Consider the following 23,583-nt stretch of genomic DNA (forward strand, 5'->3'; position numbering starts at 1 on the left):
TGTGTTCAAGGCCCTCTGCAAGAGGAATACATGTTATATTTCATTTCTTTAAGGTAAAAAAAATGTGGTAATTGCCAGTTCCTAAACAAGACTCTTAGCCTGAAATGTAATACTTTTTATTTACCAGGAGACAGAAATGACAGCCAGCACAAACAGAAAAAAGTGTATTTAAAAAGTGTTAATTTAGTATGACTAGGCTCACTTTTGGCCAATGCCAGTTTAGAGGTAGAGACCCTCTGGTGTCCCTTCCTGTTTCTTGTAGAGTACGTTCTCTTTAGATTTTTTAAAGTCCTCGTTTGTCACTTTCATCCTCCTCTCCCTCAGGGCCATGAGCCCTGCTTCTGTGCAAATCGCCTGAGAAAACACCATATGCCTTCATTAGTTGGCACATTTCAGCTAAAATATAAAAACACTGTTTATGTCCATTACTAATGTCTGCACCTCAACTTTCTACAATATAATCAAAACAATAAATAATGTGATGCAGTTATATCCCAGAAGGTGGCAGTAAAGGGTTATTTATCTGACAACAGTTTACGTAGACAGGACTTTGATATAAACAGTATCACAGGAGCAATTGTAGTTTATACTATTTCTATAGCATGAAACAAATGCCAGTCATAATTAGACTGCCGGCTTAGAACTATTTTGTGACCTTACCTTTATGTCAGCACCAGAAAGGTCATCTTTAGCGAGGATAAGATCATCGAGCTGTACATCATCTGCCAGAGTCATCCTGCTTGTGTGAATCTGGAAGATTCTGCGCTTGGTCTTCTCATCAGGCAGAGGGAACTCTATCTTACGGTCAATCCTACCTGCAGGAGCAAAAGTAAAATTTTATTAGAGCAAAGATACAGTGTAGATGTGTGAATGATTGACAGGAACAACAATCTAACTTAAAAATAATAATGACAAGCTATTAACAATTCGAATGCATAGGACATTGCCTGTTAGATTAGCAACAGACCTGGACGGATGAGGGCGGGGTCAAGCGTTTCTATCCGATTAGTAGCCATGATTACTTTAACATCACCGCGGGAGTCAAATCCATCTAGCTGGTTCAAAAGCTCCAGCATGGTCCTCTGGATCTCCCTCTCTCCACCAGAATTGGAATCATACCTGCATAGAACACATTGCATGTCACCTGTTTAACATCACTAAAATGTACTAAAGAAATTAATTTGGTCTATGTTAAAGTGGCAATATTGGCAATGCTGTAAATGTGTCATTTTATGAGCTGACTAGATTAAAGTTGTCAAAGGTAAAGGTTAAACGAGTACATTCAAAAGAAAGACCATACATATTTTATCGTAGTGCTGCACATTTTGCGATATATTACAATAAGTGTTCTGGTCAAATGTGACTTGATCGTGCCGAATAACAGAACTCGAAAGTGAGGAGAGTACTTCCCTTATTTCTCTGTATTATCCCAACATTTCACTAGTGTCTGAATAGCATAAGTATAGGAAGTTTTCACAGTATGCCAGAGCCATGATTAGATAACTCTCAGCTGAGTTCCTATAATGTGGTGTTCAAGACTGAATGTGTGTCCAGTTCCCACAGACAAATACGGTATGTCTCTTCTGCAAGTTGGCAACAGGTTATCCATCTGTTTTCAAGGATCAGGCATTACACTCGCTGAATGTCAACAGGAACGACCATTTCGATACAAGTCCCAGTTTCAAATGAACATTGCTAATATTTGGGTCATGTGCATATAAATGTCTGAACAATATTTTTTTAAAAACTCGGTCCATTCATTATTTCTATTTAAAGGACTGACATTTTATACTGTAATATTTATGCTACGATTTATAAGACATGTGGATTCCAAAACTCAAAATGTCTATACAAGTACCACACTTCTCAGCGGTAGACTCGGTTTATGTAAGTGCAAGAATTTTTTTTTTAAAGTACATAACACGTTAACATTCGATGTATATAAACACTGAGTGGTTTTTACAGCTGTGGAGAACAAAAATTTTCTTTCTAAACACACACATCTGTCTTACCTTTTTGTACCTATGGCATCAATCTCATCAATGAAGACTATGGAGGGGGCATGCTCCTCTGCAACTCTGAAAAGTTCTCTCACCAGTTTGGGACCATCGCCCAGGTATTTCTGAATCAGCTCTGAACCCACCACCCTCAGGAATGTAGCGGATGTCTGATTGGCAACAGCTTTCGCCAACAGGGTCTTGCCTAAAAAACGTAATATTCAGTGTCAACATATTAATCATCCTCTAATACTCACCAAATCAATATTTATGCAAATCATTATAAACCAATATAACCATTCACTGTCTTAAATGTTTTGACTAACCTGTCCCTGGTGGACCATATAGAATGACACCCTTAGGAGGTTTTATTCCCATTTCCTCATAATACTCTGGGTGTGTAAGCGGAAGCTCGACTGACTCCTACATACACATATATACACATATAAATAAATATGAATCGTCATTGAAACCAAATGATGTTAAAAATAAATACATGCCTACATAAGATAAGTAGTACGTCTACTACCTTGATCTCTTGAATTTGGCTGTCCAGGCCACCAATGTCAGCATACGTCTCCTGAGGAGCCTTTTCCACTTTCATCACAGTCACCAGAGGATCAGTGTCATCCATCAACACACCGATCACTGCATGCACCTGCAAGCAGACCCATTCATATCATTCTATAATAGGTTTTTTTTCTCCACTTGCCGGAATTTTAGAGCTTTCTCTCTGCACTCATCCAAATCTTACTACAGCATCCTGCATTTATCTGCAGTGGACATAACTGCATAAATACCCTTTGGTCGTGTAAACGCTACTTTTGCAAAATGTTAAAATTGCTACTTTTGCTACATGTTCATAACAATGTTACAATAATCACAATCTATCAAATGCACAAAAGAGCATGATGTTGCTTATCATATCAACTATGTATTTTTGGCTAAGCAGTGCTGCACATATTCATATAAATATCATTCGAAAAAGGTAGGAATAAACTAAATAGTGCATAAACGAAAAGGCCTTGTTACCACAAGGATTAATATAATTGTTATAATAAATCCAACTGGAAGATTCCAGTGTTACAGCGACAGACAAAAGATACTGGACAATGCATGAACACAGTATAACAGCAAAAATATTATTAATAATATATTTTGGAGTTTTAATACACTCTCTATTTCAAATAATACATATGTACTGTATATTTAACATACACACTTTTTTGTGCTGGTTGTGCTAAAAAATTTAAAGTATAGTGCACACCCTAGTTGCATTTCCTGAGACAAGCTGCTGTAAATATTAAGTCACACTGAAGTAGAAAGGTACCACAGTAAAGCAGTGCTGCTTACTTCAACTCAGATTTTTGCACTTACTACGGATATTAAGATATTCTGCCTAAAAAAACAGCACTTTCTTAGCTTTACATGAACATATTTTAATAAATGGCTGTTTAAAACATAACAGTGTCTGGGGCAGTTAGAAAATTCCATTACCTTGTGATTCAGTAAAACAGAACAGCCTGGTTCCAAAAGGTCTTTATCAACAAAGGAGAGAATGCTGACATAGTGCTCCGAGCCCACTGAGGTAGATACAATAGCATGGTTATCATCAATGATCTCTTCGAGAGTTCCTACTGACATGGGTGTACCTCTCAGGTCATCAACTTTGGATCTCTCTTCCTGCAAAAACCAACACCAACACCACCACCAGCAATTGGTGTAAATTATAACATTTAATCAACCTGACTTTCTTGACTTTGTTGTCTCTAACAGAAAATAAAATAAAAAATATCTAATCTAGACATAAACTTGGTTTCCACTTCAAATGCAAAGGTCCACAGTTATTTAATTATACCTCCTGCTTTTCTTCAAGTGGCTTCATCTGCTCTTGGTTCCTGATAAACTCCTCCTCCATCAGCAGATAGTCCTTAATCCTCTCCTGCTTCAGCAGCTTCAGTCTGCACTGTGTGTGGGGCGTGACTAAAAAAAGAAACAAGCAGCTCACATCACATTTGTGTCTACGTATTAAAGTGATCAACTAAAGAGGTTTTATATACCCAAAGGAAGCTTGCTTGCAGCATCAGGGCCTTTCGTCCTCTTCTTCCTTTTCCCTACCCTTGTGGGAATTGGGGGCTCATATTTCTTTTTCTTATCCTTCCATTAAAAGTGTTTAGTTTTTGTTAATCCATTACATACAATGACAGTTGGAAGGAATTTAGTAAATGAAGTAACCAAGTACTTACTTTATCATCTTTTTTCCCCCCTCCAGGGCCATGGCCTCCACTCTGATTCTGTCCCTATTCAAAACAAGCGTACAGCTTGTAAAGTTATATTCATTCATTCATTTGAAAGCTTTGTATTCCGCTAATTGTGTACACATAATGCTATAACTATTATAGTATAAATAAAAAAATAAAAAAAAAGTCTAGTTTTTACTTAATGATGCAGCAGCTAGATAAACGCTGTTAAGCCTGACAGAAAGCCAGGGTTATTCTTCTAACATTACTAATTTAAACGGTCAAAACTATCGTTTCAAAGCTCTGAATAAGTATGACCTAACAAGAACTCATGGTACTGCGGAAATTAATTAAATTCAATCACATATTCATTCAAAACTAGAGTGTATCACCAGACAGAAAATAAAATTGCTTGCTCACCATTGTCGTTGATTTGCTACCTACTGCTTCCGGGTTAAAAAAAAATCAACTTCCGTTGCTCATGCCGGTATATTTCCTTCTTTCTTTTTCTTCAATACATTTATGGTGTAACGATGTAATACTGCCACCAGCTGTGCTGGAGAAACCGTCAGTATATTAAGAGCAGGGTTAGACATAGGGAGTCTGAAAAAAAAAAATCAGTTTTCTTTGAAATTGTAGTGTTTAAATAAGTGTGTGAGCATGCATGATGTGTGTGCTCTGCAACGGCTCCAGGGTCCAGGGTGTACCCCGCCACATGCTCGAAGTTTCCTGGGTAAGGAATGCGCATTCACACACTTTTGGGAACACAAATTAGCCTAATCTGCATGTATACATTATGTATGTATACCAACAGTTCCTATTTCAGTCAGGCCATTTTGTTTAAAAAAGAAAAAACTGTGACTGTCTCACCTTAAAAAAAAAAAGATATTATTAAAGTTTACTAAGGTTAAACATTGAATTATAGATTATTATTAAATTGAGCTAGTGTTCACTGTAATGTTTGTGCCATCCATTGTTAAATAACTTCTAAAAAGTAGACTAGCCCAACCACTAGAGGGCCTCAGCGACATTTTATTTATTTTTTTACATTTTTGACATTTTGGCTTCACTTTGTGTCTCTCCCATGCAAAAGCCCGGTTTCAATATGTAATATAACATATAGCAGTAAATTCAGTATATATACACTATATTGCAAAAAGTATTTGCTCGGCTGCCTTCATATAACTGTGCACCAGTGCACAAAGCAAGTGTGGAAGGACTCACTGGCCTGCACAAAATCCTGAACTCAACCTGATAGAACACCTTTGGGATGAACTAGACTGGAGACTGTGAGCCAAATCTTTTCGTCCAACATCACTGTCTGACCTCACAAATGCACTCCTGGGGAAATGGTCAAAAATTCCCATAAACATACTCCTTACCTTTGTGGAAAGCCTTCCCAGAAGAGTTAAAGCTGTTATAGCTGCAAAGGGTGGGCCAACATCATATTACTTGTTACATACATATAACTTGGTAAACATATTAATTGGTAGACATGACCAATACCCTCTGCTAATTCTGAGCTTCAAAATGGCAAAGAAAGGTGATTTAACTGACTTTGAATGTAGCAAAGGTCAGAGGAGAATGGCCAGATTGGTGGGAACTGATAGAAATAACATCGTGTTAGAACTGAGGTATGCTGAAGAGTATGCATAAGAATTCACATGATACGGTCAGAATTTGGCGCCTGGTGATGTAATGGTGTGGACAAATTTTCTTGCTGCACTTTGAGGCCTTATCAATCAGACATTGTTTATATGCCACAACCTTCCTGAATATTGTTACTGACCTTATCCATCCCTTTATGACCACAGGACGATGTGCAATGTCACAAAGCTCAAATAATCTTAAACTGGTTTCTTGAAACTAACAGAATATGGGAATGATGCTGAAAAAATGCAAAAAAAAAAAAAAAAAAAAAAAACTCAACAGTAAAACATGTGATCACATCTGTCTGCTAATTCTTTGCCTGTGTGACTTTTTTTTTTTTTTTTTTGCTCAGTTTAGGTAGTTAATATGAATTAAAATTGAGTTCATCATATTGCCTATTTTGTGCAAAAAAAAATAAGGATGTTACTTATACTGCACAATCCTGAGTCCTATACTTCTTTATAAAAAAAAAAAAAACAGCAAAATAATAAATGGTTAAAATGCTCTGAGCTTTAAGGGCTACTCAGCATGAAATGTTCTTTCTTGTAAAGTGGGTAGTAGGTGAACAGTGAGTCATTTCTTGGTTGTGGTCACATAAAAAAAAAAAATACTGTGGGAAGACAAAGGTAAGCCTATAAAAGACCCACAGCAAATGTTGTATTTGACAGACTCCATACTATTCAGCTCTTGAGAAGTCACTTACCTTGTGCATTTTCAACCAGGATGCTCCGAAATATCCTTCTTGCTTCTTTCCTCATAGGCTCAGGTAAAACCATTAATTCTTATGTCACTATATCCATTCTTAAATGCTCAGAACTAGAAGGTTATATAAATTCTATGATGAGACAGTTAAAATGATCATGTTTTGTTCTCTCTGCTTCTCAGCCTGTGCCATGCACCTGGAATACCTGAAAGTTGACTCTGACGAACTCCTTGATGGGAATTTGGTTTGTTCAATAAACTTTCTAATTGATCTTATTTTTTATCAGTACAATGCATTTTCAGTGTCATCAGAGTTTTATTCAGTCTTAATTTGTTTGTGCTATATGAATTTTGCTTAATAGATTTCGGACATTTTTAATGATTTTGTTGATCAGAGTGAGGATTTGCCAATGACTAAAGAACAGATCCCTGTTGTGTGTTGGGCTTGTAAGTGGGTCATGAAGAAAGTGAAGAAACATCTTGGTAATCATGAAAAAGCTGTGAGTGATAATAAATATTTTACTATATATATAAAATAAAGAAAGTGGTGCCTAGAACTAGTCTTACACAGTTGAAACTTTTCCACAGGAAAGTATTAGAGCAAAGTTGAAAAATGTCTGTGACAAAATCGGTCTTGCGAAAACTGCCTGTAAGAAAATGATCGATAAAAACATGGATATTCTGGTGGATGAACTTTCTTCTGGTGATGATCCAGCAACAATTTGTGTTAATGCTGGTCTTTGCAAGTAAGTTATGAAAAATTGTTCAGACTAAAATAATTCCACTTATTAAGTATTTGTTTTAACTGGTTTCCATTATTTTTATTTTTTTCATTACAGGGCGGTAGGCATGCTGGAATTGATTCAAGCTTTGCCACAAGTCTACCAGGAGATCTGAAGGAGCATATTTGAAATATAAATGTTTGCAATCCATTCCTTGTTAATAAAATATTTGAAAACAATAATACTGTGTCCCTCTTTGGTCCTGTGTGTATCAAATGGTTAATGGTTGAGTCTGTAAAGATTTTGAAAAAAATACATTCTCAGATTTATTTAAAGGATTTCTTTAGCAGCAAATTTTTTGAAGTGTAATTTAATTTAAAAGTGTAGATCACACCAAATGGTACCACCATTGAGAGTAATTGTGGAAATTACTGAGAACATGGACTGTGGTTTTGTATGGCTGCTGCTCTGCTCTAGACATTTATATTCAAGGCATTTAGCAGACCCCCTTATCCAAATCAATTTACATTGTATATCATTATACATTTGAGCAGTTGAGGGTTAAGAGCCTAAAAGTAGCAACTTTGTGGTGTTGGGGCCTGAACCTGGGACCTTCCAATCAGTAATCCTAGGGCTAGGGTTAGGGTTAACACCTTAACCACTGACCTATCCCTGCCCAAACAAGATAAAACCTTTGGTATGAGATGTTTATTACCACATTTATAGCTTGGAGAAACAATAATAAGAAAGAAGTTGATAATTAGAGTTCTTTAAAACATAGGTGTGAGTGTCTTTTTAGGCCTTTACTTATTTTTCTGTTATTTTTCCACATGCAAAAAAAAAATTATTCCCCACTCATACACATACAGTACGTGTGTGTGACGTGTGTGTGTGTGTGTGTATATGATAAATCATTTTCCACATCACAGATGCGGCAAAGAAGGCGTTTAGAAGGCTGTGGATTAAGAAGGGTGATCCGTGGACTATACACAAGCTATTTAGACACAAGATAGGGGCTGATCACCTCTGGCTGGGTTGCATGAGTGTGGGTGTCTGATGTTGAAAGACCCAAAACACTTGATGATCTCAGTTAACATCACTGACGATGCATCTAAATTGCATCAAGAGATGATGTTTAAATTTGCAGAGCAGTCAATATCCAGTAAATAATTACACTGCAGACCACACTGATTCTTAGAGATCAAAATGAAATACTGAGAGAGCAGAAGTTAGCACTGAAGGCTGCCCCCTAACATGGCACTGGGTCATGTGGCCTCCAGATAACATACAAAAAGTGATGGCAGTTTGATGAGAACGTGGATAGACTAAAAGAACATTCAGCTTTGAGGGTAGGACGAATTTTACAGATAATCTTTAATAATGCTGTGGAATAGTTTATCACAAACAAACAAACGAAAAATGCTTAAGCCATGTGGACATGAAATAAAGGGAGAGGCAGAGTGATGACCTGGTTGACCAGGGCCTTTAAAAAGGGCCTGGGCTTTTATGATGTTTAAAGATCTGTTGAGAACAAGTCTCTTATTCTATGCCTAGGTGAGCTGTTGCTCTAAAACCCATAATGAAAAGTCAACAAAGTATTAAAAAATAAAATAGTAGCTACATCTTAACTGCTCAAAAACTGTAAATAAATGTTGATGCATACATTTTATCCTAAAACTATGAGTGTCTAATTACATCTTAAAGGGAGAAGCTAATTAAATAGTAAAACTAATTTTAGGGTTCAAGCGCTTGACATAAGGAACAAAAAGAAACAACAAAATAACTTACTCTCACTCACTCATCATCTATACCGCTTTATCCTGTATACAGGATTGCGGGGACCTGGAGCCTAGCCCAGGAAACTTAGGGCACAAGGTTGGGCACACCCTGGACAGGGTGCCAATCCATTGCAGGGCACACACATACACACACACACACACACTCATTTACATACTACAGGAAATTTGGGAACACCATTTAGCCTAATCTTAAATCAAGTCAAGCTTGTATTGTCATTTCAACCATATACAGTTCAGTACACTATGAAATGAAACAACGTTCCTCCAGGACCAAGGTGTTACATGCAACATAAATGAATAACATAAATTAACGAAATGAACTAGATAACTAAGAAACCTAATTATCTGACCAGCTAGAACAAAACAGATTAACATTATAAATTAACAGAAACCTATTTAATTAAAAATACTGTACAGAAAAGACAACATGCAAATGTGCAAACAAGAGTGACAACATGACACATTTTAATACTCTGTGGTAATGAGTTAAGGTTGTGGGATGAGAAACAGTAAACATTTCCTTGTAGGTAGCAGTGAAGATAGAAAAGAGTTTTATTGTGCAAAAGAGCAATTACAGGTTGGTATATACTATTGTTAGATGGTTGTTGATCAGTGTGTTTGCACATGTGTGTTTTATAGTTCAGTCCTAATGTTTTGAGGTTGTTGAGTTTATGTAAGTGATTTATACTGTGTGTGTGTGTGTCTGTGTCTGTGTGTGTATGTTTATCAGTCCAGTCCCTTTTTGTTAAGGAGACGAATGGCTTGTGGAAAGAAGCTGTTGCACAGTCGGCATGTGAGGACCCGAATGCTTTGGTACCTTTTTACAGATGGCAGAAGGGCAAAGAGTAAGTGAAAGAGGTGTGTCTGATCAGTCATAATGCTGGTGGCTTTGCAGATGCAGCGTGTGGTGACATTGTCTTTGATAGAGGGAAGAGAGACCCTGATGATCTTTTTGAGTGTCCTCACTATCCGCTTTAGAGTCTTGCATGTACCATAAAGACGTGTGTTGCTGTTATTTAGACTAGCTGCTCTAACTCATTGCTGCTCCATTGTTTACATTGTTTACATAACATTTCATGATTTTTTTTGTAATATGTATCTTATTTTCTTTTTGCTCTGATTTATTTGTTTATTTTTTTTCAGAATTTCATTTATACTGTATATATGCATCTTTTTTTAAATGCCTTATTTTTATTAGTCCCCTATGTCCCTCAAAAGGCTCCGCCTTTCCAGACTACAGTTGTAAATAAGAAATACTGTTCTTAATCTGTCTTGCCGGGACAAATAAAAGTAAATAAAAATAAAAACAGTCCAAGGTGGCCCAGTTCCCAAACCAGATAGTGATGCAGCTGCTCGGGATGCTCTTGATAGCCTCTCTATAGAAGGTGGTAAGGTTCGGTGGGGAAAACTGGGCCTTCCTTAGCCTTCTATGGTAGAAAATACCAAATTGTTGGGCTTTCTTGTGCAAGGAGCTGGTGTTGAGGGATCAGGTGAGATTCTTCTCCAGAAGAATTTGGTGCTGTTGACGATCTCCACAGAGAAGCCGTTGAAGATCAGCGGTCAGTCGTCACTTTGTGTCCTCCTGAAGTCAACAACCTTTTCTTTAGTTTTATCGACGTTCAGAGACAGGATGTTGACTTTACTCCTGTCCGTTAGCCACTGCACTTCCTCTCTGTATGCTGACTTGTGGTTTTTACTGTTGAGACCCACCACGGTCACGTCATCAGCTAACTTGATGATGTGGTTGGATAAGTGTTTTGCTATACAATTTTAAGTCAGCAGTATGATCAGCAGGGCTCTAAGCACACAGCCCTGGGGGGCCCCAGTGCTCAGTTTGGTGGAGGCGCACAGACTCAGGATCCAGTTACAGAGGGAGTTGTTCAGGCCCAACAAGTTCAGTTTACCGATCAGGTTTTGGGAATCGATAGTATTGATGATGAACTGAAATCAATGTCAAATAATGAAGTGGTGCAATGCACTCCATGCATTCGAATGTAGATGTCTTTGGACTGTGAGAGGAGACCTGAGTACCTGGAGGAAACCCAGCAAGCACAGGGAGAACAAGCAAACTCCTTGCACACACAATTCTTCTTCTTCTTCTCCTTCTTTGTCTTTCGGCTGTTACCTTTCAGTGGTCACCACAGCGAATCATTTGCCTCCATCTAACCCTATACTCTGCATCCTCTTCTCTCACTCCAACTAACTTTATGTCCTCTCTCATTACATCCATAAATCTTCTGTTTGGTCTTCCTGTAGACCTCCTGCCTGGCAGTTCCAACTTTAGCATCCTTCTACCAATATCATATTCAGATCTGCTTCAACCTCTACATCTTCAGCTCTGCCACCTTTAGCTCTGCCTCCTGTCTTTTCTTCAGTGCCACTGTGTCTTAGCCGTAGAGCATCGCTGGTCTCACCACTGTACTGTACATCTTTCCTTTTATTTTCGCTGATAAGAACATCAACATCTGCTGATTTATCGCACAACACACCTGACACTTTTCTCCACTCATTCCAACTCCCTGTACCCGCCTCTTTATCTCCTTTCCACACTCCCTGATGCTCTGGACCATTAACTCTAAGTACAAAGTCCTGCACCTTCTTTACCTCTGCTCCCTGTAGCATTACCGTTCCACTTGGGTCCCTTTCATCCACACATATGTATTCCATCTTGCTGCGGCTAACCTTCATTCCTCTGCTCTCTAGGGCATACCTCCACCTCTCCAAATTTTCCTCCACCTGTTCCCTGCTCTCACTACAAAGCAAAATGTCATCTGCAAACATCATAGTCCATGGAGACTCCTGTCTAACCTCATCTGTCATCCTGTCCATCACCAGAGCAAACAAAAAGGGGCTTAGAGCTAATCCTTGATGCAGACCCACCTCCACCTTGAACTCTTTTGTCACACCTACAGCACATCTCACCACTATCTTACAGCTCTCATACATGTCCTGCAACACTCTAACATACTTCCTGCCACCTTAGAATTCCTCATACAACATCACAGCTCCTTTCTTGGCACCCTGTTGTATGCTTTCTCTTAATCTACAAAGACACAATGCAACTCTTTATTACCTTCTCTGTACTTCTCCACCAGTATCCTCAAAGCAAATACTGCATCTGTTGTACTCTTTCTAAGAATGAAACAATATTGCTGCTCACATATGTTCACCTCTGCCCTTAACCTAGCTTCCACTACTCTTTCCCACAGCTTCATTGTATGACTTATTAGCTTTATGCCTCTGTAATTGCCACAGCTCTGCATATCTCCTTTATTCGTCGGCACCAATACACTTCTCCTCCATTCCACTGGAATCCTCTCACTCTCCAAGATCTTGTTAAACAAACTAGTCAGACACTCTACTGCCACCTCTCCTAAGCACGTCCATGCCTCCACGGTTATGTCATCAGAACCAACAGCCGTTCCACTCTTCATCCTCTTCAACACCCTTTTCACCTAATTTTTACTAATATTTGCTACTTCCTGCTCCACAACAGTCACCATATCTAGTCTTTGTTCTCTTTTATTTCCTCATTCATCAACTCTTTAAAGTACTCCTTCCATCTTCCCATTACCCTCCTGGCATCTGTCAGTACATTTCCATCTTTAATCACTCTAACATGCTGCACATCCTTCTCATCTCTATCTCTCTGCCTCTCCAACATGTACAGATTCACCTCTCCCTCCTTACTATGCAATCTAGCATACAAGCCCTCATATGCTATTTGTTTGCCACCTCTACATTCTCTTTACGCTGCATCTCCCTGTACTCATGTCTACTACCTTCAGTCCCACTTCTTCTTTGCTAACCTCTTCCTCTTTATACACTTTTGTACTTCCTTGTTCACTTCTCCCTTTCCTGATGATACACCAAGTGCCTCCTACCTGTCTCCCTAATCACATTGGCTGTAGTTGTCCAGTCAACTGAAAGCACCTCCTGACAACCCATAGCCTGTCTCAACTCCTCCCTGTAGACTACACAACATTCTTCCTTTTTCAACTTTCACCACTTTGTCCTCGGCTCTGCCTTTTTCCTCCTCACCTTCCTATTTTACACGCCAGTATTCTGTGTTGTTTGGCTACACTCTCCCATACCAACACTTTGCAGTCACTGATCGTTTTCAGATAATAAGATGTAGTCCACCTGAGTGCTTCTGCCTCCGCTCTTATATGTCACCCTATGTTCCTGCCTCTTCTAGACCTGAGGTGGAAATTAAACCCGGATCCTGGTGGTGCAAGGCGTCTCTTTAGGCATTTCTTTATTATTTGATACAGTGCAGACACACTGGAAGTGTACACACACACAGAGGTTTATTATGAAAGGTATACAACAAAATGTGTTGCCATTATTAAGACTACTATTTGTTCCACACCCATATTCAAACATGCATTAAAGTAAAAAGAGGCCAGAATGTTGGTCAGTTGGAGGGTTGGTCAGTGTCTTAGAGACAAATAGCTAGAAAACTGGAAGTACTGGATACTATCATTAATATATATATATTAGTGCTGTCAAAATTAGTGCGTTAACGCATGCGATTAATTTTAAATATTTAACGCATTAAAAAAATTTAACGCAATTAACGCGGTTGCAGTTTTTTTTTTTTCCTGTTGTGGCCGACGTGTGTTCAACGTGCAAAGAAGTATGGATAAGACCAAGGAAGGACTTTTAGACGGAAAGTTTCAGTATAAAACTCTGCCGGATGGTTCTGTGGATAAAACAAAAGTAATCTGTACATTTTGCAAAGCCGAATTTAAATACCACAGAAGTAATTCGTCTTTGACATATCACTTAAAAGCAAAACACCCCACCGAAACAATCTCTACAGGGCCTCGCCAATGTAAATTGCATTGATTGTTTTGAAATTCAAATGACACAAATGGCACATACCTGTGTTTTTATTTCTGTAATAAATATGGCTTTCAAGCCAACAGTTAATTTGGAGAATATTGATGGTTTATTGCAGGTATGTTGTTTACATGAGAAAATCTGTGTTACAAGTTAAACAAAAATTCCAATAAACAATCATATTTGAATTTAAATAGTTTTATTGTCTTGAGTTTACATTAATTATTTACATTTTCATATCCAAAAAGTTTCAGTCTTTTAATTGTGATTAATCGCAATTAATTGCAAAAAATTGTGCGATTAATTAGTTAATTTTTTTTAAACGATTGACAGCACTAATATATATATATTATATACGTTTATATACGTCATGGAGTGGGGCCATTTGTCACCCATCTCTGGCCATCCAGGCGCACCCTCCAGTTCGTTCAACGCGCCTTCTGGTGGCCCTCCATGACCCTCCATTAGTCCAAGTACTGGAGAAACAGATGAGTCTTGAGTCGTCGTTTAAAGATAGTCAAAGTCTCTGATGTACGGACATTTAGAGGAAGTTCATTCCACCACCTAGGTGCCAGAACAGAAAAGAGCCTGGATGAATGCCGCCCTCGATCCCTGAGAGATGGTGGGATGAGGCGAGCAGTGCTGGAGGATCGGAGGGAACGTGGTGCAGTGCGTGGTGTAATTAGCGCAGAGAGGTAAGTGGGTGCTGGGCCATTTTTAGCTTTGTAGGCAAGCATCAGTGTTTTGAATTTGATGCGGGCAGCTACAGGAAGCCAGTGCAGGGAGCAGAGGAGTGGGGTGGGGTGGGAGAATTTGGGGAGGTTAAAAACAAGACATGCTGCTGCATTCTGGATCAGTTGCAGAGGACGAATCGTGGACAGAGGCAGGCCTGCCAGGAGTGAGTTGCAGTAGTCCAGTCTTGAAATAACAAGGGACTGAACAAGCACCTGAGTAGCCTGTGAAGAAAGAAATGGGCGAATTCTTCTGATATTGTAAAGAAGAAATCGACAAGAGCGAGTAAGGTTAGCGATGTGTGGGAATATGACAAATGATTGTCCACGGTTACCCCAAGATTGCGGGCGGTGGCTGAAGGAGTGATTTGGTTGTTGTCCATGGATATCACAAGGTCTTGACCTGGAGATGAGTCACAAGGGATAAACAACAGTTCTGTTTTACTGAGGTTGAGCTTCAGCTGATGAGCAGCCATCCAAAATGAGATGTCTGCCAGACATGCTGAGATCCGGGTGGAAACCTGAGTGTCAGAGGGAGGAAAGGAGAGAACAAGTTGGGTGTCGTCTGCATAACAGTGGTATGAGAATCCATGCGATGATATGACCTTACCAAGAGACCGGGTATAGAGGGAGAACAGAAGAGGACCAAGTACTGAGCCCTGTGGGACACCAGTAGAGAGTCTACGTGGGGCAGATGTAGATCCCCTTCATGTTACCTCATATGACCTATCTTTTAGGTAAGAAGCAAACCATTGCCACGCTGTTCCACAAATTCCAAGGCTTGTAAGAATAGATAATAGAATCTTGTGGTTCACCGTGTCAAATGCAGCTGACAGGTCCAGGAGGATGAGGACAGATGACAGTTTAGCAGATCTAGCTGCATGGAGCTTCTCAGTGACTGACAGAAGGGCAGTCTCTGTGGAATGTGCCACTTTGAATCCAGATTGGTTTGGGTCATTAAGGTTGTCACACACACCCGCTTTGCGACCGGCACTAGGACCCAGAAGTAGTACGGTCGCAAAACAGGAAGCATAAAAGGAGACAAGATGGAGCTTCACATCACTCAGTCATTGAGTTTGCCCGATGTTGGTTTAGATTGTCTGTCTGAGTACTCACTTTCTTGGGTCTACTTTCTGATTCGAGTGTGTGTTTATAGGACGCAGGTTAAATTTGTGTTTTTCCCTTGCTCCCCTTTCGTGAGAGTCCTTAGACCAAATCGCGTGGTTATCCTGCCTACTCCCTTGCTTCCGCATTTGGGTTTACCATCCACGCTACAAAGGGCTAACCGCTAAGTGCTTAGTCTACTGATCATCCCGGTTAGTTCGTGACAAATATAACATTACTAAATATATGCAAATCATAAAATAAGATACATAGATTGTTATTAACATCATAAAATTTTATTTTTTGTAAGTCAGTTTGTAGATGAACAGCAAGATACCATGCACAACTTTAATCTAGCCTTTATCTGCTGTATCAGCATTTCTTGGTTGTGGTGACAGAAAGAAAAACCCCTAAAAGGTCTGCCTATAAAAGACCCTCAGCAGATGCTGCATTGAGACAGAAAATTCAGCTCTTGAGGGGTCAGATATCTCTACACAGCCAATCAATCAGCATTTTCAACCAGGATGCTCCGAAACATCCTTCTTGCTTCTTTCCTCATAGGCTCAGGTAAAACCATAAATTCCACGCAATGTGTATTTTTTTAACTAAAAAAAATCTAATCAAAAGAAAAAATTCTTGTCACTATTCCTATTCTTAAATGCTCAAAACTAGAAGGTTATATAAATTCTATGATGAGACAGTTAAAATGATCATGTTTTGTTCACTCTGCTTCTCAGCCTGTGCCATGCACCTGGAATACCTGAAAGTTGACTCTGACGAACTCCTTGATGGGAATTTGGTTTGTTCAACAAACTTTCTAATTGATCTTATTTTTTATCAGTACAACGCATTTTCAGTGTCATCAGAGTTTTATTTAGTTTTAATTTGTTTGTGCTATTTGACCTTTATTCGCCAGATTTTGGACATTTCTAATGATTCTGTCGATCAGAATGAGGATTTGCCAATGACTAAAGAACAGATCCCTGTTGTGTGTTGGGCTTGTAAGTGGGTCATGAAAAAAATGAAGAAACATCTTGGTGATCATGAAAAAGTTGTGAGTGATACATATTTGACTATGTATGTAAAATAAAGAAAGTGGTACATGTACCTAGAACTATTATTATACAGTTTAAACATTTTTACAGGAAAGTATTAAAGCAAAGTTGAAAAGAGTCTGTGACAAAATCGGGCTTGCGAAAACTGTCTGTAAGAAAATGATCGATAACAACATGGATATCCTGGTGAATGAACTTTCTTCTGGTGATGATCCAGCAACAATTTGTGCCAATGCTGGTCTTTGCAAGTAAGTTACGAAATTTTTTTCTAACTAATTGGGTATTTGTTTTTAAGAACAATTTAATGAGAGTAACTGGTTTCCATTATTTTTCATTAAAAAAAATTACAGGGCGGTAGAGATGCTGGAATTGATCCAAGCATTACCACAAATCTACCAGAAGATCTGAAGCAGCACAAAACTTCAGCAAAGAATGTTTCAAAATGTCAATAAATATTTGAAATATAAATGTTTGCAAACCATTCTGTGCTAATAAAATATTTGAAAACAGTAATATCATCTTTCTTGTCCTATTTGTATAAACAATATATTTAATAAATAATATAAGTGAGAAAATATAAGTATTTTTATTCACGAATGTAAATCTCAAGAAATAGTACCAGCATAGGAAGTAATTGTGGAAATGTAATGCAGAAGAGCTCTGAGTACATGTACTGTGGTTTAATGACTTTTACTTTGCTGTAGACAATAACAACCTGACTCACATTTTGAGTTCTTTGGTGGGAATTGTTGTGTAGTAGAGAAAGGAAGTTGATAAAAAGAATATTAATAATAATGTTTATTTTTATTACACCAGTTATAGCTTGGAGAAAAAAAGAAAAAGGCAAAAGTTAATGAAAGTGTTTACACATTACTGTAAACCTGACTTACTTTCCACCTTATTTCCACACAAAATGAAACATCTCTACGATGTCTAGGTTGTATATAATGTATGTGTCTGAGCATGATTCATAGTTTCAGTCCATGTATATGATTCTATTTATTTTTAAAATATTAGTCAATATCCAGGAATTAACTAAGCTATAGGCCACACTGGTTCATGCAGACCTGGAAAAAAAATTCTACAAATTACAAATGCAGCTTGGCAAAATCTAAGGCAAATCCAGATCATCATTATTATAACTGCATAATAATTTATCAATAAAGAGGTCCCAAAGAACACTGATAAGAATGTTCAACTTATGCAGGAGTCTAAGTCTCTGAGGTTAAAACAAAAGAAGGCAAAGGAAGAGGACAAGCTGACATCAGCTGAACTTTGAAACAGTGTAAGAAGAAAGCACTAGTCAGGGAAACAGCACAGAAGTAAGATGAAGGAAAGGGTGAGAAAGGATGTGGCATTTATAACAAACATGTCTGGCTTTACCAGAAAACAAAAAACACCTGTCATGACCCAGGGCAAGTGCAGGGTACTTTTGGAGTCAGTTTGGTGGTACTGGCTTTGTTGTGGTGAACCATGTAATATACATAGGTCATGAACAGTGAATTATAAAACAGTAAAATCTCTACTATTTTGGAATTTTATGTCAATTAAATATTTAACCCATTCAAAAGTCTTCTTCAGCTCACAGAATCTGATTTTGTATTCATTAGTCCAAATAAACCTCTTTCTATCTGTGAATGTGTCGAATGGCAGCTGAGCTTTGACTTTTGTCAAGTCACTTAAAGCATTTCTTAAAGGGGAATTGCTGTGTATAATGCATATGTTAGAAAAAAATACTTTTCTTTTTTATATTCTAAAATTAAGGCTCTTGATAGACATATCAAGATGTCTGTTCTGTCTAAAAATTATTGTTAATTTTGTCAATCTAAATAATGAGAAAAGATATTTGTTAACGACATTTTTTCCTGTGTCTAAGACAAGACAAAGGTGAGACATCACGGATATTGATGAACAGTTACAGTGAAAAGAGACTAAAATGTGGTTTAAAAACATAAAAACTAATAAAACATTTGGCTTAATTTTCGTCAACAGATAATTTTCGTCACAATCTGACAGGATGTTACAAGCTCAGTCATCTTTAACTCTTCATCATCACAGCAGTATTACTCGGGAAAAGGAAAAGACCCATTATTTGGACCCATTTTCTTCCGATTGAACACTCTCGGAAATAAAGGTAAAGATTTGTACCAATGAAGATACAAATCATTGTCTCTGGGCAGTACCTTTCAAGGGAACAGGATTGTACCTTATTATAGACAAACAAATTTGTACCAGTTCTGTTTGTACCACCAAGGACATTGTTTGTACCATGGGCAACCCAAAATGTACGTTGTATTTTATAAATTTGCTGGTACATTTTTGTACCTTAATCAAAGGTACATATATTGTCTGTGAAGGTACCAGGTGCCAAGCCCTTTTGTACCTTAATGGCGCTAATGTGTTCCCTTGTGAACTATAAAAAAGATTTATTTTTCTATTAAATAAGACATTTAATTAATTTTTATATCAGTGACTATAAAAATGTATCAAATGCATATGTTTGAACACTGTCTTACACTAATTACAGTAAAATATTCTGTTAAAATACATCTTTCAGGTTTACAATAAACAAATATTTAATCTAAATATAACTTTTTAAAAACTGTTTACAATACAACTTCAACTTTTTAATCATTTTTACCCACTTCTCACGAAACACTATTACATTTACCCAAAATTCCTTCAGAGCAAAAATGATATAAAAAGCTTCAAAAACACTGTAATGAGATGTGCACAAACCCGGTGACTATACATAACCGTAAAACTTTTAAACGACTGCAGCAACTTTAGCAAATCACAGCTGTTGCTATTCCCAGCTAAAAGTTATCGTGGGCAGTGGATAATAAATGGTACATGCACAATATATTTAATATTATAGTCATTAATTTCCTTACATAATTTACAATTTGTATAAATGGCTTATAACATTGGATGAAAAGCTAAATAAGGTAATTTAATAAATCTCTTAGGGCAGGTGGCAACATTCCTGTCATCCGAGGTCAGTCCATGTCCTGGTTGCATGCAGTCACAGGTTCAGACGGAGACTTATTGTGTCTCCATTCTCTTTAAAAATACAAGAGATCCATTACAAATCCAGATCTCAGTTGTGGTCCAGGTTACCATGCGGGCAGGAAAAGCAAAGTGTCATCATTCGTCTGTGTGTCCCATGAAACAGTGATGGGCTGTCTGTATCTTGCATGCTTGTTTGCTTTTACTTGCCATTTACTTTCTATCAAACAGGTGGCTGATCATTTTTACTGTCACAATTGTTTATAAGAAAAAGATTTTAAAAAAAAACATGAGCTTGACAACCCAATAAAATAAATGAATGTATATAATCATTATTATCATCAATCACTAATGACCATGCATAAATACAACACAACTTTTGTAATGTTATACAACAACTTATACTTTTTTTTTATCTGAATATCACGAAAATCTGTAAGCTATCCAAAACTATCTTATAACTATCTAATATCTCATAATTATGAGATCCTGATCTGATAATTCTGACTTATTATCTCATAATTATGAGATAATAAGTCAGAATTATGAGATCCTGATACTGGTAAATATTAATGTCATTGGGTAATTTGGATGATATTATCATTAGTACTGTATATAAACACTGCACAGGTATCTGCTTTGGACTGTTCAGGAGAAAAGCACATTCTGTCCTTCTCGAAGTGGCTCGCTTCCTTCAGGAGCAGCTAAACCTGTAACGATGCGGGTCTTACGAGGGGCAGAACCACGCATAAATACTCTGAATGGGCATGTCCGTTACAATATTCTGAACGGGCATGTCCGCAGAAAAGAAAGACAGACAGACAGACAAAGTGTGCTGTTTAGAGACAGAGGCAAAGCCCCAGCCTCTGCCTGTCTGAGACGCCGGCGAGTGAGAGAGAGAAAGAGGGAGCAGCACGCATCAGTCCAGCGCGCGCACTCAGGTTAAGTACAGTATAAAAGTACAAAAAAAGACACAAACCCCCCTCTCTCAGTAAGGGCGAGCGTTTATTTTTAGTTTTTTACTTAGAAAGTAATTCATAATTATGAGATCAGAATCTTTAAATTATGAGATATTAAGTCATAATTATGACATAATTCCTGACAAATCAAGGCATACCATAAAAATCACCCAGTTTTACAGCCTCCTATGTTAACAAAATTATGTTGTGATGTATTTTATTTCATTTTATTTTATAGTTAAACAGTTGCCAAACACATTAAGCTGGTTGGCAAATGATTGTAACCCATAAGAGATATCCTTACCACAGTCCAAGTGTGTGAATTCATATAAAAAAAAAGTTTCACAACACTGTATTGTTCATACTGCTCCTATTGTTTTATATTTTAAAAATATGGACTTGCAGCAGTTGTTGTGATGGTTAAAATTATAATTAATCAAGTATATAATTAGCTGAAAACACCAGATGAAAAGATACATTTAAATGTTAAGATAATTATTTTGTGAAAAACAATTAAAAAATGGTTTTGGCTAGACTAGATTGACTGTAGGGTTAATCCATAATAATCTTATTGCTAAAATGTTACATTTACACTGACTAAAACTAGACTAAATGCTTAAAGCTTTATTTGACTAAAACTAGACTAAATGCCTAAAGCTTTATTTGACTAAAACTAGACTAAAATATTTAAGGGTTCCTTTAAATAACAAAACAGCATTTCAGAAGAACCCCCTCATACCCACTGTCAAGCATGGTAGAGGGGTTGTGATTTGGGCTTATCCACAGGAACAGTCATTGAGCTGAGCATGAACTCCTCTGTACCCCTTTGAACCCCTCTGAACTCCCCAGAGTATACTATAGGCATACAGTATACAGAATGATGCTATGATGTCTGACAGTAAATCAGAATAGCTGGAAAAAAAAATCAAGGGTTTGGAATTGTCTAGCCAATGTCCAGACCTTAACCCAACTGAAGGGTTGTGGTGGGACATTTCATAAGCAAATTTCCAAAAAACAAAACAAAACATTGTATTAATACTGTATTATTACCCACTTGTGTTTTTTTTTCCTTTTGGCTTTATTCACAGTGAAAAAAATGTTGTGGTTTGTCTGAGGTTGTATTTTCCTATTACTGAGACCCACTCCAATCAGATGATTTTTGTTAAGTTCTGACACAAATCATAGAATCAAAAGAGTGGTACTAACATTTAAACATCACTGTACATGGAATTATATTTATAAAGAACTGACCTAGCTGCATTTTTATCTCATTTCTCTTTTTTAAACTAGGCACCTGCAATCATTCTCTATTAGGGGCTTAACTACTTCATGGGCCATAAATGGTCTCCATTTATCATGGATATGTTCCAAAATCTTTTAAATTAGCAATTATTAAACCAATAATTAAGAAGTCTGACCTCGACCCCTGTCAGCTGTCCAATTACAGGCCGATATCAAACCTCCCCCTTATCTCTAAGATTCTGGAAAAGATAGTAGCGGAGCAGCTATGCTCATATCTACATAGAAATAGCATACATGAACTGTATCAGTCAGAATTTAGGCATTATCATAACACAGAGACAGCACTTGTTAAAGTAGTAAATGACCTCCTATTGGCCTCTGATCGGGGTTGTGTAACTATGCTTGTATTACTCGACCTCAGTGCTTTTGACACTATTGATAATAAAATTATTTTTCACAGACTAGAAAATGTAGTAGGAATTGAGGAAACAGCCTTTTCCTGGTTTAGATTTTATTTGACTGATCGTTATCAGTATGAAGATTTAAATAATGAATATTCTGCATGTTCTCTAGTGGAGTTTGGTGTTCCACAGGGTTCAGTTTTAGGCCTACTGGTTTTTTCCCTTTACATGCCTCCAACATATTTTTTGTTGCCTTTGGGCAACATAATCCGTAAGCATGGTATTAGTTTTTATTGTTATGCCTAATAAATATTGCGAAGTTAAGGAATATATTGTCACTAAATTATGCAGAAAAACTAGTTCATGCTTTTATCATCTCAAGGTTGGACTATTATAATGCCTTAATGTCTGGTTGTTTAACTAGGTGCATAAACAAGCTTCAGTTAGTCCAGAATGCAGCAGCGAGAGTCCTTACTAGAACCAAAAGATACGAGCACATCACCCCTATCTTATATTTACTTCTTTGGCTCCGTGTGAAATTTTGCATTGATTTAAAAAAAATACTTTTAACATATAAAAAATTAAATAGTCTCGCGCCGCAGTATCTAAGTGACCTGCTAGTGTTTTACAATCCGCAACGCCTACTTCGATCTAAGAATGCAGGCTGCTTGTCAGTACCGCCTATTATGAAAACTACAGCAGGGGCCAGAGCGTTTTCTTACAAACCCCCAAAGATATGGAATAGCCTTTCAAATAGTGTTCACGACTCAGACACAGTCTCAGTGTTTAAGTCTAGGCTAAAAACCTATTTATATAATCAAGCATTTTTGTAAATAGATTTGCCTTATGTAAAGAGCCAAATCTGGGGGACTCATGGACGTAGAGAATTATGGTGATCTGGTATGTTTAGATAGTGCCCGCTTCTGGGTGGAGATCTTGTCACATGGATGCCCCGTGTGTCTCTTTGGGATGCGTCTGGTGTCTGGGGATGGTTTCACTCTACCACGAAGACGGTTCTGGCCTCGACTGAAGTTGACAGCTGCTGTTCTGGTTGACAGCTGTTTCTCTGAGGACTTGACTTGGCTGCAGTCGTTCGATAGTTCAGGACTGGAAAGTCTACCTGAGCC

At 37.7% G+C, this 23,583-nt stretch overlaps 3 protein-coding genes across 5 annotated transcripts; 2 read left to right on the top strand and 1 right to left on the bottom strand.

Moving 5' to 3' along the window:
• Window positions 1-100: 100 nt before the first annotated feature.
• On the bottom strand, window positions 101-4,706 carry psmc1a (proteasome 26S subunit, ATPase 1a). The gene is made up of 11 exons (XM_053509408.1): window positions 4,658-4,706; window positions 4,244-4,297; window positions 4,058-4,154; window positions 3,856-3,980; window positions 3,495-3,680; window positions 2,527-2,655; window positions 2,324-2,420; window positions 2,013-2,202; window positions 968-1,119; window positions 661-815; window positions 101-354 (listed from the first exon to the last, which is right to left on the bottom strand). The coding sequence occupies exons 1-11, from the start codon at window positions 4,658-4,660 to the stop codon at window positions 220-222; spliced, it is 1,323 nt and encodes a 440-aa protein (XP_053365383.1). The 5' UTR covers window positions 4,661-4,706; the 3' UTR covers window positions 101-219.
• A 59-nt stretch (window positions 4,707-4,765) lies between these two features.
• Window positions 4,766-17,325, top strand: LOC128535487 (antimicrobial peptide NK-lysin-like). Of its 2 annotated transcripts, XM_053509411.1 has the most exons (7): window positions 4,766-4,970; window positions 9,841-9,955; window positions 16,167-16,357; window positions 16,528-16,589; window positions 16,707-16,844; window positions 16,936-17,093; window positions 17,196-17,325. In XM_053509411.1, the coding sequence occupies exons 3-7, from the start codon at window positions 16,315-16,317 to the stop codon at window positions 17,251-17,253; spliced, it is 459 nt and encodes a 152-aa protein (XP_053365386.1). In that variant the 5' UTR covers window positions 4,766-4,970; window positions 9,841-9,955; window positions 16,167-16,314; the 3' UTR covers window positions 17,254-17,325. The 2 variants fall into 2 exon arrangements, with proteins under 2 accessions (XP_053365386.1, XP_053365387.1); XM_053509412.1 differs by lacking the exons at window positions 4,766-4,970; window positions 9,841-9,955 and adding an exon at window positions 15,905-16,002 and having other exon boundaries at window positions 16,105-16,357.
• LOC128535486 (antimicrobial peptide NK-lysin-like) lies at window positions 6,497-7,553 on the top strand. 2 transcript variants are annotated; one of them, XM_053509409.1, is made up of 6 exons: window positions 6,497-6,513; window positions 6,610-6,653; window positions 6,773-6,834; window positions 6,952-7,089; window positions 7,178-7,335; window positions 7,429-7,553. In XM_053509409.1, the coding sequence occupies exons 2-6, from the start codon at window positions 6,611-6,613 to the stop codon at window positions 7,484-7,486; spliced, it is 459 nt and encodes a 152-aa protein (XP_053365384.1). In that variant the 5' UTR covers window positions 6,497-6,513; window position 6,610; the 3' UTR covers window positions 7,487-7,553. The 2 variants fall into 2 exon arrangements, with proteins under 2 accessions (XP_053365384.1, XP_053365385.1); XM_053509410.1 differs by lacking the exon at window positions 6,497-6,513 and having other exon boundaries at window positions 6,556-6,653; window positions 6,985-7,089.
• Window positions 17,326-23,583: the final 6,258 nt, after the last annotated feature.

This window comes from Clarias gariepinus, chromosome 13 (assembly GCF_024256425.1).
Source record: "Clarias gariepinus isolate MV-2021 ecotype Netherlands chromosome 13, CGAR_prim_01v2, whole genome shotgun sequence".
Taxonomy (NCBI): domain Eukaryota; kingdom Metazoa; phylum Chordata; class Actinopteri; order Siluriformes; family Clariidae; genus Clarias; species Clarias gariepinus.

Coding starts and splice junctions, on each gene's coding strand:
- LOC128535487 (XM_053509411.1), top strand. CDS start 16,315: ATGCTCCGAAACATCCTTCTTGCTTCTTTCCTCATAGGCTCAG. Junction 16,358..16,527: donor TTCTTTCCTCATAGGCTCAG/GTAAAACCATAA, acceptor TCTGCTTCTCAG/CCTGTGCCATGCACCTGGAA. Junction 16,590..16,706: donor AACTCCTTGATGGGAATTTG/GTTTGTTCAACA, acceptor TTTATTCGCCAG/ATTTTGGACATTTCTAATGA.
- LOC128535486 (XM_053509409.1), top strand. CDS start 6,611: ATGCTCCGAAATATCCTTCTTGCTTCTTTCCTCATAGGCTCAG. Junction 6,835..6,951: donor AACTCCTTGATGGGAATTTG/GTTTGTTCAATA, acceptor TTTGCTTAATAG/ATTTCGGACATTTTTAATGA. Junction 7,090..7,177: donor TTGGTAATCATGAAAAAGCT/GTGAGTGATAAT, acceptor ACTTTTCCACAG/GAAAGTATTAGAGCAAAGTT.
- psmc1a (XM_053509408.1), bottom strand. Junction 816..967: donor CCCCGCCCTCATCCGTCCAG/GTCTGTTGCTAA, acceptor TTGCTCCTGCAG/GTAGGATTGACCGTAAGATA. Junction 355..660: donor TTTCTGGTGCTGACATAAAG/GTAAGGTCACAA, acceptor GTGTTTTCTCAG/GCGATTTGCACAGAAGCAGG.